General features: G+C 48.7%; 1 protein-coding gene and 1 long non-coding RNA gene across 6 annotated transcripts; one reads left to right on the top strand and one right to left on the bottom strand.

Annotated features, from left to right (window-relative positions):
* Window positions 1-2,909: 2,909 nt before the first annotated feature.
* MINDY1 (MINDY lysine 48 deubiquitinase 1) lies at window positions 2,910-19,073 on the bottom strand. Of its 5 annotated transcripts, none has more exons than XM_033859847.2 (10): window positions 18,935-19,073; window positions 15,913-16,723; window positions 15,497-15,554; window positions 15,036-15,100; window positions 14,271-14,429; window positions 13,832-13,934; window positions 13,324-13,466; window positions 12,066-12,257; window positions 11,211-11,363; window positions 2,910-4,746 (listed from the first exon to the last, which is right to left on the bottom strand). In XM_033859847.2, exons 2-10 carry the CDS (start codon window positions 16,363-16,365, stop codon window positions 4,705-4,707), a joined length of 1,368 nt encoding a protein of 455 aa, XP_033715738.1. In that variant the 5' UTR covers window positions 16,366-16,723; window positions 18,935-19,073; the 3' UTR covers window positions 2,910-4,704. The 5 variants fall into 5 exon arrangements, with proteins under 5 accessions (XP_033715738.1, XP_033715730.1, XP_033715746.1 ...); XM_033859839.2 differs by lacking the exon at window positions 2,910-4,746 and adding an exon at window positions 10,415-10,934; XM_033859855.2 differs by lacking the exons at window positions 2,910-4,746; window positions 12,066-12,257 and adding an exon at window positions 10,415-10,934.
* LOC109547305 (uncharacterized) lies at window positions 5,035-9,610 on the top strand. Its single transcript, XR_004527400.2, has 3 exons — window positions 5,035-5,203; window positions 5,402-5,492; window positions 9,441-9,610. It is a non-coding gene; the product is annotated as an uncharacterized lncRNA (long non-coding RNA).
* Window positions 19,074-19,292: the final 219 nt, after the last annotated feature.

The raw sequence follows: 19,292 nt of genomic DNA, 5'->3' as shown, positions 1-19,292 counted from the left end.
AGAGAACTGAAGACCAGTTAATTTTCTTTTAAGATAGCAGTGGGAGGGGAAGTTTGGGGCAGAAGCTGAATAGACAAGGCCTGAAAAATAAAGATAAGAGGGTGTACCCCTCCCCCAGGAGACAAAGGAGAAGGTGGATGGAGAAAGGGAAACTGGGCCTCAGGCAGCATTAGAATGATGCTACCAGTTTAGAAACACACACACACTCTCTCTCTCTCTCTCTCTGCCTGTTTTGGACCAAGAGATTTTGATCACTGTGACCCATCCCCCACCACCCTGGGCTGGCATGGCCACGCCCACAGTGCCCCAAGCTGCCCGCCTTGTTGTGACTCACTTCCTCTGTATGGGCTGCTGAGGTGTCCGGAGGTGAGGCTGAGGACACAACTAGGCCTTTGGCCTGGGATTTAGGTATCTGGGACAGGCAAAGACATGGACCCCAGTTGTGGAAAGTGGATCTTGGTCTTCCCAGGTCAGGCTGGCTTGTGCAACACAGAAACCTATTTGGATAAAAGAGTAGAGCTTGGCTAGTACGTGAGCAGAGGGATTGAGGTGCCAGGAATTCTGGGGAGAAAAAGTTTTATAGCAAGAGGAAATATGGCCAGGAGGAGTTTCTATGTATTCTGAAACCATGCAATGCAAAGTATTTGCAGAAAAGCAATATGGACTTAGAGTTGAACAAGTTTTCATGAGTCAACAGCTAAGACTCTGTATGTTACTGCTTATCCTCCTGCATTCCACTAAGAGGGACCCCAAGTCAGCTATGCCCTTGTGAATGAAAAAATGTTGCCTGCCATATCAGTAAACGAAGGATGTTGCAGCCAGCAAGACATCATATTACAGGGACTTCCCTGGTGGTCCAGTGGCTAAGACTCTGAGCTCCCAATGCAGGCGGCCTGGGTTCAATCCCTGGCCAGGGAACTGGATCCCACCTACCGCAACGAAGATCCCGCATGCCTCAACTAAGACCCGACACAGCCAAATAAATAAATATTTTTTAAAAAAGAAAAGGCATCACATTACAGCTCCCCTGACAGTGAATCCTGAGAGAACTCAGGACGGAAATGGGATGCCCACCATCAAGCTATCAGCCACCGCAGCCACACACACACCCCCAACAATGCACCCTGAGGAGACTCAGGATGGGAAAACACAGGATACTGGCCCCAGATAGCTGAGATACATATCAAAGGAATGATTTCAGTGAGCCTAGACTTTTGCATCTTTCCATACATAGAAAAGCACTGAATTCGCTAACTTGACATGTCTTATTTTCTTTAATGAACAGTAATCTTTTGATATTCTTTCTTTTTTATAAATTTAATTATTTATTTATTTATTTGTCTGCGTTGGGTCTTCGTTGCGGTGCGCAGGCTTCTTGTTGCGGTGGCTTCTCGTTGCAGAGCGCAGGCTCTAGGCACGTGGGCTTCAGTAGTTGTGGCACATGGGCTCAGTAGCTGTGGCTCGCGGGCTCTAGAGTGCAGGCTCAGTAGTTGTGGCGCACGGGCTTAGTTGCTCCGCGGCATGTGGGATCTTCCCAGACCAGGACTTGAACCCATGTCCCCTGCATTGGCAGGCGGATTCTTAACCACTGTGCCACCAGGGAAGTCCTTCTTTTGATATCCTGACTGCCTGGTTCTTGTTATAAAACTCCTATATATCCTGCTCTTCCCTCACCTCTTCAGAGCAGTCCCTCAGAGCTGTCTGAGAAACTGCGTCCCAGTCTTAAGTCCTCAGTATTATCTGCCAAATAAAACGTAATTCTCAACTTTTACGTTGTGTGTTTTTTTTCAGTCGACACCCTCATCTGAGTGATGAGGAAAACACTGAGAAGTTAGGAGACCTGGATTCTGGTTCTAACACTACGGACTCTGGAAGTCACTCAGCCTCCTTGAGTCAGTAACAAGAGGGTGGTAGACCAGGTCATCGCTAAGATCTCCTCCAACTCTGAAATTCTAAAATTTAGAGCATGGGGTTGGAGGGTGATTTAGTAAATCTGAAAACAACCTTAATCTGGCCCTGGAGTTGAACAAAACAAAACCCAGGGACAAAAGGAGTGAGATTCCACCAGCTTCAGGCGAGCATTTGTAAACACATCACACACACACTCCTAGGCAACCAGGACCACTCTTCTGCCTCCAAATTCAGGATTCAGCCTTGCAGGTCAGCCAGCAGTACCTTGCAGAGGTTTGGACTGGGGAAACAGGAGCCCTCTCTCACCCTTCATTTCCCCCTAAGCCTGCTTGGAACGCGTGCCCAAAAAAGATTCTGAAGGGTACAGAAAACCAAAGGCACAGGGACCCTGGCTGTGGAGCCGCTGTACTAGGGTAACCCAGCCTAGAAGTCTCCTGCATGTGTCCTGAGGTCTGTCTCAGTAGGGTTGCTTGCGTAGATGTCTACCTGAGGCTCTTCCCCGACTCTGCCTGCCCACCAAGTTCACCTAGGAACCTGATGTCCTCGGGAGACTGTGGGCCAAGAGAGCCCCTGGATATCTGTGGCTGGAGCCAGAGCCTCAGAGACCTCAAGTGGCCGCCAGGGGTCTCGAGGCTCTCTCTCAGTGGGTTTCGATGGCCTCTTGTGGCCAGATTGGGGATTGGCAAGAAAGAAGTTACAGAAGAGAGCCAAGGTTGGAATTCTTAGGGAGATGCTAATAACAGTTATCGTTATAAAATAACATAACAATATTAATTATTACATATTCGTTAACATTTTGACATGTGTACTTACCATTCTGTGCCCAGCTCTCTTCTAAAGTGCTTTACATGTATTAATTTATTTAATTCTCACAATAGCCTATAATATAAACACTGTTATTATCTCCATTTTGACAAGGAGGAAACTGAGCACAGAAAGGTTAAGGTGGTTGCCAAGGTCACACAGCTGACCAGAATTCTAAGTCTAAGGAATCTGGCTTCAGAACCTTTGCTTTTAATCACCATGCTGAAACTGCATCCCATTTTTCAGGTTGCCAGGTAAAATATAGGATGCTCAGTTAAATTACAATTTCAGACAAACAGCAAATAATTTATTAGTATAGTATATCCTACGAAATATATGGGTCATACTTAATACTAACAAATTATGTGCTGTATTTACTAAATCCGGCAACCCTAATTTACAAGGCACTTTTCTCTGCCAAGTGCCATCACACATATTACCTCATTTAATCCTCCCAGGAAGTCTATTCTCAGGTGCCCCAGGATTCCCCCTCCCCACCACCACCCCCCCCACACAGTTTATCTTCTCCCAATATTCCCTTTTTTTTTTTTTTTTTTTTTTCAGGTAAAGAAAACAGAGGGACTTTCCTGGCGATCCAATGGTTAAGACTCTGCAAACCCAATGCAGGGGGCACAGATTCGATCTCTGGTCAGGGAAGATCCCGCATGCCGCATGGCACGGCCAAAAAAGAGAAAAAGAAACAGAGACATGATGGAGACCTGAAGTGACTAGCTGAGGTTGCAGAACATAACAAGTGGAAGAGCTGGGACTGAACCCACATTCTCCAGCAAAAATTGGTGCGTGTTTTCCACTTTAACAGGAGAGAAAAGTGAGAAGCCATGATTGCCACCATGGAAGTCTCCCTTTATAACATCTCCTTACGCCTGGTCTGCTCTGAGGAAGAGCTGCTGGTCCCTCCTCAGAAAGCCAGTGAGGACCTTCCCAGGGTGGGAGAGTGGCAGAGGATCTCTGGCTTCTGTGCCCAGCCCCCAGCAGACCTGTCTAGGGCAGCAGGAAGGAGACTGCTCTCAGACCCTAGGGAGTTGGCTGTGATATTCGAGTAATTGTCTGCTCAGGGGCCCCTGAGGCTCCCCAAAACTGTTACCTGCTGCTCTGTGCACAGACAGCCTCCAGCCCAGCTGCTGGGGTTGCATCACCTGCAGCTAAAACAGCCCTGGCGGCCAAAAGGCAACACAAGGAATCTAAGACACAGGGACCCAGAGAGCCTCTTTCATCTCCCTGTTGCCTTTTGGAAGCACGGTGCTTCTGCCCACAGGGAACACCCTGTGCGTTTTTCTCTCTTGACTCTGATCTGCTCCTATCCCCGGAATACCTGTGCCCTTCCTTCCCTAAAGATTTACACAGTCCCGTCCCCCCCGCCCCCACTCACTCTACTACTCTCTTCCAATCACTCCCACTCGCTACTGCTCTAATACCCCTCTGGGATGCAGGCTGGGGTGCCCTGCTGGTATGTGCCCCAACAGGTTTTTCCGTACCAGCTTCCAAATAAGCCTGGAGCCTTGTCTGACCTGCCCCCACCCCCACGCCCCCAGGGAGCTGGAGTCAGAGGCAGAGCCAGGTCAGAAGCTGGACTTAGAGACTGGGCTTCTGTGGTCCCACCTGGCCCCGCTGGGACGGCAGTGCACAAAGCCTCCTGTGTCGGGGCTGAGCTGCTGAGAGGCCAGCGGAGTTCTCTGCATGGGTTAAGGCCAGTTCCTGGGAGGAGAGATGCTGGGTAGGGAGGTGTTGGCATGTGGGACCCGGTACAGCCTGGTCCTTTGCCACATTTGGGAGGTGCCAGAGCCTGAGAGGATAGCTGGGCTGGTCTGCTGGAGAGGTCATCTGACTGGCTGTTCAGCTTGGGCTGCACACACACTCTCTCCTGTACCAGGCCACACAGGAGCTGGTGCCCATACACGGTACGCCACCAGGCTCTGAGGACACCCACTTCGCCCCCAGCGCCTCCGGGTAAGCACTGGACCTGGGCTCTCATGCTGCGGCTGGGGGTGGATGGAGGAACTTGTTGATCACCTGGGGGAGGGAGAAAGGAGTTTTCCTTTTCTAACATGAGTGCCTGCTTCCTTCTCCAGGCACCCATGTACCCACAAGAACACATACTCATGTCAGCTCAGAGATTGCACCTGCTGACCTAAAGATCCCAGCTGGAGACTCCGAGGGTGAAAGGCGCACAGTGGTGGAAGCTCTGTGGGCAGGGCGTGGGGCTTACTTGGAGGCTGGGGCTGAAGGTGGGAGAAAATGCGGTTATCTCCCGCCCCACATACTTAATCCTGCTGCCTCGCCTCGCCTCCCTTACACTGCCCCAGGAACACCCAGCCAGGCCATGGAAGGAAGGGAGGTGACCTCAGAAGGGGATCATCCACCTCAGACCAAGGGCTGGGGAGCCTTGGGACCAACCCTAGAGTCTGGGAGGGTTTGTTTGGTGCTAGTTCTAGCAGCATCCCTGATCAAATTTGCTTCCAGAAGGATGGTGAGTGGTGGGGAAGGTGGAGGCTCGCCTCTTACCCTCCACTTGGGCTCCCAAACCTGCCAAGCGGGTTGTTCTTTTTTTCTGCAACAAAGGAGAGGAATGGGTAAAGGGAGTCCAAGCTCCCGGACCTGGGGTCAAAAAGCGGCCCAGAAAGGCTGGGACGTTCCCCTGAATTGGCTCCTGTGTCCCTCCCCCCAGGGCATCCAGTCGCACCATGTCTGTGACCAGCAGGAAGATGGGACTATCCCTGGCTCAGGAGATCCTCAGCCACCTGGGCCTTGCCAACAAGGTAGGCACTGCTGGGATTGTAGGAATCTTTTCTTTTTTTACATCAACACAGGGGCTGGGGGGTGGGACGGGGAATAGGAAAGGGAGAGCTGGCCCTGAGGCCATGCCCAGGGCCTGGCTGGGGCACTGGGGAATGGGCAGACTTTGGTACCCCCGTGCTCTTACAGACCGCAGCTTGGGGCATCTTCAGAACCTTCTTGAGCTTCAGTATAGACAAGGATGCACAGAGGCTGCCAAGGGCCATTGCAGGCCAAGGTGAGCCCCTTCCCTCTGCACTTGGGCATATTACCTTTTAGAAACCAGTCTGTAGACCGAGAAGGAGCCCGGAAGGAGGAACTGACGATACTCCATAGAGTATCTCCTGGGCAAGAGAGAGGAGGTTTCACGCTCCTGCTAATGTAACAATCTCATATTATTTTGTAAACATAGAGCAGCTGTCTTTTCCTAGGTTTACAAACTGTCTTGTGAAGAGTAGAGGAGTGAGCTGTGGTTAGAGATAGGTTAGTTGACCCACCAGGGCACCAAAGCTAAAATTTTTGGCCCAATTAATGTCTAGGTGGCCAAATACAGATATGGATTCAGTTGCCAGAATGAGGATGGTGATAACACTAGAAAAAATAGCAAAAGAGCCACCGTTTCTTAGGGGCTCCTTGTGTGCCAGGGCCTATGCCAAGCACATTACACATTTCAGTGAATCCTCACATCCACACTCACATCCTTGTTTTATAGATGAAAAAACTGAAGTACAGAGAGGTTAAATACCTTGCCCAAGGTCACACAGCTATTAAGTCACCTAGTCTCCTACAATACACATAATGATCCTATAGGACATGTAACTGCCATGTATCAACTCCTGGTCTATATCATAGGTGTTGGTCTATTGTTCCGTATTATCCAAACTTAAATTGGCGATCTTGGTTTGAGGAATTTCATAAACAGAATCCGGTCATTGTGCTCGTTGAGCTAGGTCTCCTAGTACAACTGTCCCCCAAAACTTATAAATAAAAAAGCTCACCAAAAATTTGAAGATGGAATAGCTTTTTGTATACTGGTTTAGAAACCATCATGCCTACTAACAGCTATTCAACAATACATAGAAGCATTTATTTTATCATCCAGAGATTTCCATTTTGACAGTAGATTACTGTACCCATCCAATAAAGCCTGTACTTTTATAATGAGTGAACACTAAGATTCATTGGAAGAGTTGTGGTTATCTAAATTCCTGTCATAAAAACAAACTTATACCACAGCAATAGATGATTGTAAAGTATTTGGGTTACAGGACTCTGTAATCCAAATACTTTACAATCATTTATTGCTGGTAGACTCTTGGATGTAAATGCCAGATTTATCTTAGAAGTATGAGTCAAAAAATAATACAGGCCTATTTTTCTGAAAAAAAAGGGAAAAATCAAGACACTTCCAAACTATTCTTTTATGAGAGAAATGTGAAAACATAACTGTGATGAATATTTATTCAGAAAAATGACCTTTAAATGACAGCTGATTCAGGACAAATTCAGACCAATCTGAACCATAAAATGAAGGTTCATTATAAAGATCCTAGGGCAGTATGAGATGCCAAATATATTCTCAAGTAACAAGACAAGAATTATGTTTGATATAGGTTTGGTATAGAGGGTACTTGTACACCATTGGGAATATTCAGTTAATGAGTGACTCCTACCCCAATTCTATAACTATGGAGTAACAAGAGTTGGAAGAAGGGAAGAATGGATACTGGGAAGCATTTGGCAGTCTTCATCACAACATAAAACCAAGGATACATGGAATTCAAAAGAGTAGCCATCAGGGAATTCCCTGGCGGTCCAGTGGTTAGGGCTCCTTGCTCTCACTGCTGAGGGCCTGGGTTCCATACCTGGTCGGGGAACTAAAATCCCACAAGCCACAGCCAAAAGCTAAATAAATAAATTTAATTTAATTTAAAGTGCAAAAAAAACAAAACAAAACAAAGAGTAGCCATCAGGCCCACTGACAATTAGGTAATGAATGAGTCCAAATAAAATATAGCATCCTGGGGACTTCCCTGGTGGCACAGTGGTTAAGACTCCATGCTCCCAATGCAGGGGGCCTGGGTTCAATCCCTGGCCGGGGAACTAGATCCCACATGCGTGCCGCAACTAAGACCCCGTGCAACCAAATAAATAAGTAAATATTTAAAAAAATATATATATAGCATCTTGTATTCACTTCATCATTATTTTTGTTTGTTTCTTTGTGGGAGTTTATGATCTGTGGGGTTGCCCTAAGTGTAGGTTTCAGGCAGTTCTGGGAAGGGTCTTATGAGTCAAGTGACTGAGATAACTCTGAAAAAGAGGATAATAGGAAATGATGACAACACCAGTGCACAGCTCATGACACAAACAGGTTTTTTGCAACCAAAAAAAAATTTTTTTTAACATTTCTTTCCTTTTTTTTTTTTTTTAATATTTATTTATTTATTTGGCTGCACTGGGTCTTAGCTGCAGCATGCAGGATATAGTTCCCTGACCAGGGATCGAACCTGGGCCCCCTGCATTGGGATTGTAGAGTCTTAACCACTGGACCACCAGGGAAGTCCCCAAAATATTTTATTATAATCAGTTATAGCTCATGATTTGAATATGTACTATATCTCTATTATTTCTAAACTGAACCCTCCATTACCATCTTTAACCAAAAGGCAAGAGGCCTGGTGCAGGTATGAGAGAAGGACAGTGATGCTGAACCCCAGGGGTCCAACCAGGAGAAACTGATGTATAAAGATGAGGATAACAAGACGACCCTGGTAGGTCAGGATCAGAACGGGAAGTCACATGACCCTGCTCCCTATCAGAGCCCCATCAACTCAGTTTAGGGACAGGGTGGGTGCATCCTCCTTGGACTTTCTCGAACTTGTAAGTTAAAAACAGTCTTTCTGGATTTCATGCTGTAAATCTTTTTTTTTTTTTTAAGATTTCTTTTTTAAGATTTTTTTTTTTTTGGCTGCATTGAGTGTTGCTGCACGCAGTCTTTCTCTGGTTGTGGAGAGCGGGGGCTACTCTTCATTGTGGAGCGCGGGCTTCTCATTGTGGTGGCTTCTCTTGTTGCAGAGCACGGGCTCTAGTCGTGCGGGCTTCAGTAGTTGTGACATGTGGGCTCAGTAGTTGTGGCGCATGGGCTTAGTTGCTCCGCGGCACGTGGGATCTTCCCGGACCAGGGCTCGAACCCGTGTCCCCTGCACTGGCAGGCAGATTCTTAACCACTGCGCCACTAGGGAAGTCCCTCATGCTGTAAGTCTTTATAGGTGGCAAGTCTCCTCTATCTTTTCTTGAGTACCTGCCCTTGGAGCGAGGTACTCAAGAGCGAGGCTCTAAGCTAGTGGCAGGGCCAGGAAAGACGTGGATGGAACAAGTAATTGTCCAGTAATATTCCCCACAGCAATCGATCTTTCCTGCCACATCATTACCCTTACATAATGCATATTTCTCTTTTCCTTGACTCTCTCTTCACCAACACTCCCTAGAATAATTCACCATGTGGCCCAATCCCTAGTCTGTGAGAATGTCACTACCACCACATCCACATTCTCTTTCTTCCTCTACCAGGAAACTGAGACAATTACCAAGTTCTGATGCGTATCCTTATTTCTCGAAGTGAGACTGATCTTCTAAGTATCCGAGCTGAGTTCAAAAGAAATATGGGAAGTCCCTCTACTCTTCCCTCCAGGTGAGACTTCGCTGGTTCTTAACCTGGAGCCCCGGAGCTTCACCCCTAACCTCCACACTGCACACAGTGGAGCATAGTCATCTATGTCATCATGTCCTGGAGAACTCATGGGTCTTTGGTGAATTTAGTGCAGGACTCCGGGCACCACACAATCTCTGGGCCAGCGCGAGGGAAAGGACAGAGTGCCTAAGCCATGGTGGTGGTGGGTCTTTCTAATACTTGACTTTCTTGTCTGCAGAATGCAGTGAAAGGGAACTGCCAGTCAGCCCTACTAGCCCTGTGCAGGGCTGAAGACCTCTGAGACCTCATCCCCATATGACCTTCAAGAATCTGAGATTCCCATGTATGGGTGAGCCTGCAGGAGACCAGCTGGGCCTCCAAATAAAATAACCCCTCACTTGAGCACCACGTTCCAGCTTCTTGTGGAGTCTGGAACTCCAAGTTCCTCTTAAATCCCTTAATTTCCCTCATTTCAAAGTGATATCTGCACCTGGGTCCCCTAGCTCTGTCTTGGGTATGCGATAATGGGATCTCTTTGATAGTTTCTGCTCTACTCATTCTTTCCGTATTCTGGCCAGCACATCTCACTGATATTTGAATTCTTTTGGCAAACTTCACTGTCATTTGTGTTCCCTGATTGAAGTTTGGGTGGAGCAGGACATGGGCTGGGAGGAGGCCTTGAAGCTGGAGGTGCCTTTCATGTTGGATATTCAACAGGAGTCCTGTTTGAGGCTCTAGACTGCAGTTGTCAACAACCCCCCCTCCCCTCGGTGTCTCCCCTCCCCCCCCCCGTTAATCTCTCTTCACCAGGAAATTTCAGGAAAAATAATTGAGAACCAGGAACCACAATGAGGTCAGAAATGGTTAGAGGTAGCAAAGGACCATCTGTATGACCTGAGAAGCAAGCAGAGGATCAAGCTAACCCTCCCCTGCACGGGAAGATTGGGTTATCAGGGTGCACAATCCCCAAATTCATCTGTCCAAAGCAGGAACTTGGAAACCCACCTCACAAATTATAGTACTACTTCCAAAAGAAGACATATCGAAAACAGGTAAAAAACGAAAAAGCAGGCTTTGGCTCCCCCTGCTGCTTGTATTAGAAATGACAGGCCACCCCCTCACACCTTTTTACCTCCCCCTCCCCCTTTTTGCATTCCTCAATTGAGTCAAATACTTAACCCCATAGCTGCAGGGTAAGGCAAACAACAGACCTCAGGAAAGAAGTTTTATTTCCAAACCCCTAGGAAGGCATTACAAATAATGGAGATAGAAACCCAAATTAAACCCTGAAACAAATGTATGGATACGGGTGGGCCTGCAGGAGCAGAAAGTAGGGGAGATGGGTTCTAGACAGGGACCTCACCCTGGAGCCTGAGTCTGTATATTAATGTGACTATTCTGGGGAAAGGGAGTTGGGAATCAGAAATCCTCACCAGACCAACCCCAATGTTGCCCAGGATGGCTGGGAGGAAGAGGAGGCAGCACGTGAGGGCAAAGACGTCACCAAGTCTGACCTTGGCATTTACTGCCTGCTCTGATCCCCAACATTCCATAAATAAGTTACCCTGCATATCTCAAGTTGAGCCAGGGAGCAAGCAAAATAGCCCCAGCCTCTGCAAGCGGAGGCAAGGCAGCCTGGCACTGAGCGGGGCTACAGGAGGACACAGTCGGACTCTTGCTTCGGCCTCTGCCGACGCTCGGCAGCTGGGCGTCCAAATGCAGCTCCTCTCCCCTGTATCAGATTTAACAATTGATCACCCATCAACTGTGGAAGAGTCCAGGACAGAGACTCTAGATGGAAGCAGGGTCAGGATTGGGAGAGGCAGTGGGGAGAGAAAGACAGGAAGGGACCCAGAGGAGAGGGACAGACAGGAGAAAGGCCCCGAGGGAAACCTTGAAGGGACATGGCAGGAATAACAAGTGTCTGGACCAGGGGAAGTAGGAGTGGCACACTGAGGATGTGGGAACGCTGGAAGGGCAGCGCTAAGGGCAGGGGGAGCAGACCCACCTGCGGTAACAGGGCACGTGCTGCCACGGGCTGGGCGGCTTGGTGCTGTTGGTACTCCTCTTGCTGAAGTTGCTGGGCCAGCTCCAGGTCGCTAAGACCCAATGTGCCTTGCGAGGACGGCTGCTGCTGCAGGGACAAGGCGATCAGGTAGTCCTGGAGAGAGGGGAAAGAACGGGGATGGTGAGGGAGGCTGGGGCGGGGGGATGTCCAGGCTGTGTTTAGGTTTCCAAACCAGCCTTTCCTGGGAGCTCCCTGGCGGTCCAGTGGTTAGGACTCTGAGCTTCCACTGGCAGGGGGCACGGGTTCAATCCCTGGTCAGGGAACTAAGATCCCACAAGCTGTGTGGCCAAAAAAATAAATAAATAAATAACGACAACAAAAAAAGCAGCCTTTCCTCGTCCTTCCAATTCTCCAGCTCCTTCTCCAGAGCAACACATATAGCCAAGTTTTTTGTTTGTTTGTTTTTTTGCGGTACGCGGGCCTCTCACTGTTGTGGCCTCTCCCGTTGCGGAGCACAGGCTCCGGACACGCAGGCTCAGTGGCCATGGCTCACGGGCCCAGCCGCTCCGTGGCATGTGGGATCTTCCCGGACCGGGGCACGAACCCGTGTCCCCTGCATCGGCAGGCGGACTCTCAACCACTGCGCCACCAGGGAAGCCCCAGCCAAGTATTTTACCTCTGGTGCCAGAGAATACACACCAAGTGCTGAGATGGTCCGAAAGGTAACAGAGGAGAGGGGCATGGCTGTCGTATGTCACAGTCTCTAGATAATAAGATGCAGGCAGCTCGCACCTATGGCAAGAAGCTCTCTGAGGCGGACATGCTCTCTGAACCCGCCCCAGGGACCCCACACACCTGGTCCACCTGCCGCTGCTTTTCTGGGGAGCCACTCCCACCTTCTGCTCCAGGTCCCTTGCCTAGGGAGTGACTTAGGTGAAAGTCAGAGTCACAGAAACAGCTGTCTCCGTCCACGTTGTGCAGGCTCTCCCACACCACTTGCTCCTCCTGTAGAAAGCCCTGGTCGGTGACCAGTAGGTACAAGTGACCCTGCAAAGAGGAGGACAAAGTGCATTGGTGGGACAGGTGACAGAGGCCCCTATCTGAGATGCACAGAGACCATTGGAATCAATCGGTGTGCTAGCTGGAACGTGTCAGTGTGAGCATGTGGATCTTTTATAAATATGCGCGGCTGTGGGGAGAAGGAAGGGCTGTCTGAGTCGTGGTCAGCTGGGTGTGAGTATGGTGGTCACTGTGGTCAAACATGGAGTCCTCGGGCTAAAGTCCCGCATACAGCCCTGCTTCCTACCCTACTTCCCATGGTTCTCTGGGCTCACCTGATGGTTATAAGGATAAATCCTTTGAGAACCAATGACCTTTCCCTCTTCTACTCAATTCCTAGAGAGCTCAGACAATTTTTAGCTTTGGAAAACTATAGTATTGTTCAAAAATTCCACTGCCCCTTCCTGGGAGAGGATTTACACTTTCTTGTCCCACTGATGGCAGGCTTACTCCTTATGGCTTGCTCTGGCCAGTGAGATGTTAGCAGAACTGACATTGTCATTTCCAGGCAGAAGCACTAAAAGCACGCGTGCGGTGTGTTCCCCACCCCCGCACTTTCCCCTCCTATGTTCCAGACAAAGGCTGTTTTGTCAGCCTGGGCCCCAAAGTGAAGATGATGTGGGACAGAGCTGCAGCCAATCTGCAGTGGACGTGCAACATGCGTGAGAAATAAACCTTTGGGGACTTCCCTGGTGGTCCAGTGGGTAAGACTCCGTGCTCCCAACGCAGGGGCTCGGGTTTGATCCCTGGTCGGGGAACTAGATCCCGAATGCATGCCTCAACTAAGAGTCCGCATACCGCAAGTAAGAAGTCTGCATGCCGCAACGAAGATCCCGTGTGCCGCAACTAAGATCGGCACAGCCAAAATAAATAAATAGATAAATATTTTTTTGAAAAAAGAAATAAACCTTTGTTGTGGTAAACCACTGGGGTTCAGGGGTCATTTGTTATCACAGCTTAATCTACCTTTATCCTGACTGAAACACTGACCCAGAAGAAAAAGGCATGAGGGAATGACAGCACTCCAAACCCCCACCTCCTAAACCCTCATCACCTTGTGCTTAGTCATAGTGCTAAAGTGGTTGTTCCGGAAAAAGACGCTAAGTTCGCCCTCCTTGGCAGCTGTTGTTAGCTCACACAGACCATGGTAGGTCAGCTGTGCAGCGGTGGTCTCCAGGAACTGCTCTGCAATCAGGCCTGGCAGCAGGGCACAAGAAAGGGGGGGGGGGCGGGTGGCTTAAATGCAAAGTCCACGGTAGGATCATCCAGAGAGCGCCTGTCAAAGCCCTAGGGGTCAGTCCCACCTTGTGAAATCGCTTCCTTGAAGCCTGGCTGTATTCATTCATTCAACAGATTCTAACTGAGAGCTACTTTTTGCCAGGCGTCGCACTAGGTACCGGGGGACACGTCAGTGAACTAGATAGACAATTCCCCAAACTCCCTCTCATGGAGCTCACATTCTAGTGGGACATGGTGGTGGGGAGACAGACAATAAACACTAAACCTAAGTAGCCATCACTCCCTCCACATAAGATCCACAGAAGAGAAGGGAGGGAGGTCACCTTCTGTCACGAGGTTGGTGTCACTGGAGTGCTTGCAGGTGATGATCTTCTCTACCAGCTGGTTATAACTCAGTTTCCCAACTGCACTCACAGCCTCAGGACTCTGCATGAGCAGCGGGGTGGGGTGGTACCAAAAAAATGGAGATCTTTTACAGGAAGGAAGTGAAGCAAGCCCACAAAGACTGCAAACCCTACGACCAAAGCTTCCTGAAACTTTTGATGTCTGAAGAATTGACCTATTTCCATATTGTTTGCTTGTATTTGAATGTTACCCCCCAGAAAGGTGAAAATTAAAGGAATCCTGCACTGGATCCAGCCTCTAAACCCTAATCCCCTCCCAAGCCAATCTACTCCCTACCTCCCTAAACCCCTCCACACAAAATTTTGCTTCTCTCTCAGCTTGAGCTGACTGAGTCTCACTTGCGCCCCCTACCCTCACCTGTGGATCAACAAGCCAGCCATGGTACAGAGGTATGCCTAGGAGGTCAAAGATGCTGCACTCAGGTGTATACTCAAAATCAGAGACACCTGTGAATCGCACATTGACATCCAGACCTGTGGCCAGTTTAGGCAGCACTGTCATTGCATCGTCCACATTCTGGGGTAGAAAATAAAATAATGGATAGATCAAATCAACACATGTATATTTTAAACTTACACAGTGGTATAGGTAAACAAGGATATACTGTATAGCACATGGAATTATACCTAGTATCTTAAAATAACCTATTATGGAATATAATGTGCAAAATACTGAATCATTACTCTGTACATCTGAAACTAACACAATATTATAAATCAACTATACTTCAATTTAAAAAATAAAATAAAATGGAAAAAAAGAACCTGACACAGTGTTATATGTCAATTAAATCTCAATAAAACTGGGGAAAAAAAAGAAAATGATGGCTATTCTAGCCTCCCCTCCCCTCCCCACTCCCACCTCCAGGAAAAAAAAAATTAATCTTGTTGCTTTTCTTCCCTGGTGTTCTCTTACAATGGAAATTCCTCCCTTGTCTCAACCCTTCTTTATCTTATGTAAATGAACATATTTTCTAGGACAGAGATACACCCTCCCCCTCCTGCAGAAAGAAATTATGGTTCAAGGAACCCTCCTGAGAAGCATCAGAAAAGCCTCTCTTAATAGCCTGGGTGTCTCCTTATAAGCCTGCAAACCCCCATGTCCACAGACCTTTCGCCTCACCTGCTGAAAATTAAGCTGAAGTCCTTCTGACTTCTCCTGGGGCTTGATGGATAGAAGGCAGTCTCCTACAAGACAGGATTCCTTATCAGCTTACCCCGCCAACAGTCCCAAAAGCTGCTTCCTCTTCTCCAGGAGAATGGAGGTAATGTCACAGAACCACAGATTTTCACAGTTGCAAAGGGCTTTAGTTTCTCAGAGGAAGAAATGGGCCCACAAACGTGAAGGGTACACACAAGGTTCCATGTGAAAGCTAAGGGAAGAATTGGGGTGACGACCCAGGACTCCTGACACCTTCACTTTTCCTTTTCATTCCCCAGCCTTGCAGAGAAGCCCCACAGATTTTTACCTTCCCTGCCACATAAGATCCCCGCATGGGGAGTCCCTCAACACCCTGGATTTCTGGCTGAGTAGATAGCACTGGAAGCTTTTGGGCAATTCCCCTTCAAGGCCCAGTCACTCACCAAGATGGGCCATGAGCTCATCTGATGCGATCACTTCCTTCTGAGGTGGCAGCTTCACCTGGAGGCAAGGAATGACAAAGTGTTAGCCAGGTGTGTGCTTTCCTTCATGGAGCACTGAAGGAGGAACCCATAGAAAGGCAGGGGGAGGGCAGGGGTTGTCCAGCAGTCAGGTGTGGTGGAAAAGAAAGGCTTGCAACTGGAGCAAGGGAATGGATGTGGAAAACTGCAAGGCATTCCCATTTGCTAGACAGTAGAAGACAGAGGAGTAGGACAGATCATTGTTTTGTTTCGTTTTTAACAAATATCTTATCTCATGTGTTCAAGCTGGAGAAATAGGAAGAATAATCTGGAAAGTTTGGCTTGAGAAAATCAGAATGATCAAGGTTTTCTGAGCCCCCATCCAAGCTCTCTCTTACCTTCCACTGAAGGAAAAGGATGTTCATGATGGCGATGAGAGGGCAAGGGCCGTTAGTGCTCTGGGTGATGATGGGTGTCCGTTCTCCCTTCCAGGGGATCCACTTTACACAGTAGAAGTCTAGCTCAGGTTGTCGGGCCCTGGGGGACTGGGGAAGCTCTTGGGGCCAGGAGCAGGCCCCCGCTGTCTCTACCTCAGGCTGTGTCCCCTGGGCTGGCCCTTCTTGGCTTGAGCTAGCATCAGGTGGAGGGGACTCGAGGTTACCCTGGCCCTGGGCTGGCAGCAAAGCTTCATCTACTGGCTCCTGTTCTCCAGCTGCCCCATCAGCCTCTTCGGCATCCTTGTCCTGAGGGGGCTCACTGGGTTCTGACAGGACCTCGTGGTTTTCAGGGACGACCACTTCCGCAGTCCTGGCCTCACCACGGACTGGATGCTCAGGCTCATGGTGTTCCATGGTCAGGAGGGGTCAACTGAGGGGCACCAAAGGACTTTATTGTCCTCAGGGACTGGCTTAATCGAGGCTTGATATGCAAAAGAGAGAACGATCCAATAAGAGGGAAATCATTGGGCTGGAACGCAGATAGAGCCAGAAAAGTCTTGGAAAAGGAATGTAGTGCAGAAGGCTCGGTTAGCGTCTGTTGGCCACTCCTGGCTACAGGTAGTACAGCTTTGGGGTAAACAGAAGGGCCCCAGGCCGGGCTCTTTCACCTCTAACTTGCTGTGACCAGATAGGACCAACGAGGGTACAGGACTTTCAGGCTTGGGAGGGATGATTCCGGTGGGATTGAAGACATTGGGTGGCGTCAGCTTCCCTGAAACCAGGAAGGACAAGGAATGGAGACAAGACAGAAAGGGCGGGTAAAAGGAGAAAGAAGAAAAAGAGATGGAGAAAGAAATGTTAAAACTATACTAATGATTATTAATACAGTGATCTTTAGCTCACCCTGTAATAGGCATCATGTCAGTTAAACCCCACCATAGCCAGAATGAGAGTAATTCCTCTGCCCTACCCGAACCCTGTCCCTTGGCTGTTCAGGAAACATCCTGAGCACACATGGCTTATATCTTTAGGGCCATCTTCTCTCTGCCTCATCCCCAGGGCAAAAAGATGAACAGTCATATAGTGCTTGGGGTGAAGAATAAAGAGAGTCAATACCATGCCCCTAAAGGCGAAACACTGGTGAGAAAGAAGTCCTTCTCCTCAAAGGACTCCACCTTCACAACTCCAGATTTACACAATCGCAAACCACAACAAAAAGATCCTGGGAGGAGCTTCCTGTAGGCTGGAGAGGGGAAATGCAGGCCCTGGGGACTTGAATCAGAGATCAGTTCTGATAAGTAATTTCAGATTAGACATACAAAACACACACACACACACACACACACACACCACCCGACCCCATTCTTCCAGTAAGCTTCTCTTGACAGCTAGAGTTGGGATAGCGACGTCTCCTCAGTTCCTCTATGCTCCGAAAACTGCTGAAACCCAGAGATACTCTCTTGCCCACTACACGGAATATAAAAATACTGATTATTGATTTCTGTAAAACAAAAAATGCTCTGTCTCCACTCCTCTACCTGTGCATATGTCCTTTCCATCTATTCCCATCTAGGTCATTTTAGATGTCAACTCTGGACCTGTTTAACCCGCTCTCTACCAGCGCTAAGCATAGACATTTAATTAACACCATGGATCGTAGACAACAAAAAGCCACAAACCCTGCCCCCTGGAAAACATTTCCCTTCAACCTCCTTACTCCCCTCACCCCCTTGATCAGGGTGAGAAAGGGGGAGAAATTAAACTTGTCAGAAATCTTTTCTCTTGCTTCCGCCTAACCTGAGACTATGCTTCCTTTTGTAATCCAGCAGGAATTTAGGGCTAGGGTAAAGCCTGGGGGGTGAAGTTGAGGAACAGAAAAGTTACCGAAATAAGCCTAATCACCCAGATTGATCATCCTCCTGATTCAACTATAATTTATGCGAGCTGCATCTCATTTACATGTTGTTGATTTCGAATCACAGCAGCAAAAATTGCCTGCAGGCCTTAAGCTTTTTTTTTCCCTCTCTCTCCTTTTTTCCTCCCTTCCCAAATGACACTTAGGATGAGCCTTAGAAGCAGAAACCAGAGCCTGGGACACTTTTTTAAAAGCTTGGAGAAAAACAGCGCTTATTTCTTAGCTTTTCTGTCCAATGCCAGAAATGATCAATAATTAAGCGGGGGTTGGGCCACTAGCTGGCCAGGCCAGTGGTATCCAGGAGCTGGATACCAGAGGGAGCTGGGTCTCAGAGAATCTGGGCAAAAAGCTAAGTGGGCTAAGTCTTTAAAAGGGGCCAGAAGTGTGATGGAGGAGTTCCACTCTACAGGGGGCATGCCTGGTGGGTTGGGCATAATGGAGTATTTCAGAGCGGGAGAGACTCTGAGACTCATAGGTTCTCAAACAAATCAGGATTTCATGCTTTTCCTCTTTTCTTAACTCAAGTCCTACACTTTCTCTCCAGCTGGAATTATCCTCTGGTGGCAGTAAGGGAGTCAAAAGAGCCCTGGACCCTCCCTATAGCCAGAGGCAGTACATAGCCAAAAGTTGGGAGAAGCATATAAAAGTTGGAAGAAGCATATAAACCGGGTATGTAGCTTCAAGAAGACACCCGTGTCCCCTGCCCTGGCTCCCCAGGAACTTTACTCTCCCCTCAAGTACCTGACTGTCCCACTCTAATCTCCCTCTCAGTCTGACCCAAATCTTCATGCAACTAATGATTTAGATTTTCCCTCAGAATAAGGCAACCACAGTGCGCTGTCTACTTGCTAGCAAGGGAGAGGGGGAAGGTGTCATTAAAAGGAGGAAGTGTAGGGACCAAGCAGCATCTCTTTTACGTACTCCTTTTGCCTGAGCTCCTCTCGAAATCCAGACTTATAGAGACCCAAGGTGGAAGGACAGCCAGTGTCACCTCCCCAGAGCTGGAGAGGAAAAAGAGCAGTGGGGGTTAGGAGAAAAGGCGAAGGAAATGGTTAAAACAGTTTTTACCTTACAGAAGTGGGTGCTGTTCCAGGACCTAGAAGGGGGGTTCAACTCTGGCAATGCGATGGCGGAGGTGGGTACAGGGAGGGGCGCCGCCACAGTCCCAGCTGCCTTCCAGCTGTCAACGCCAGAGCTTATACAGGTTTACCCAGGTTTACGAGCGGCGGTCCTGGCTGGATTGTGGCTACTTCCGGACTCACGCCCACGACCGGGGGGCACTGGAGGAGCGTGCGGGCAGACAGGGGTGCAGCCCAGGTGCTCCCAGGTCGCTCAGAGCGTCTTCGGGATTTCTGAGTCGCCGAGTCTAGGGCGTGCGCTCCAGGCCCTGTCTACAAGCTGGTTTTCAAAGGAAGTTTGTGGTTTT

The sequence above is a fragment of the Tursiops truncatus genome, chromosome 1 (assembly GCF_011762595.2).
Source record: "Tursiops truncatus isolate mTurTru1 chromosome 1, mTurTru1.mat.Y, whole genome shotgun sequence".
In the NCBI taxonomy this organism is placed as follows: Eukaryota; Metazoa; Chordata; class Mammalia; order Artiodactyla; family Delphinidae; genus Tursiops; species Tursiops truncatus.
This window is presented reverse-complemented; position numbering and strand designations above follow the sequence as displayed.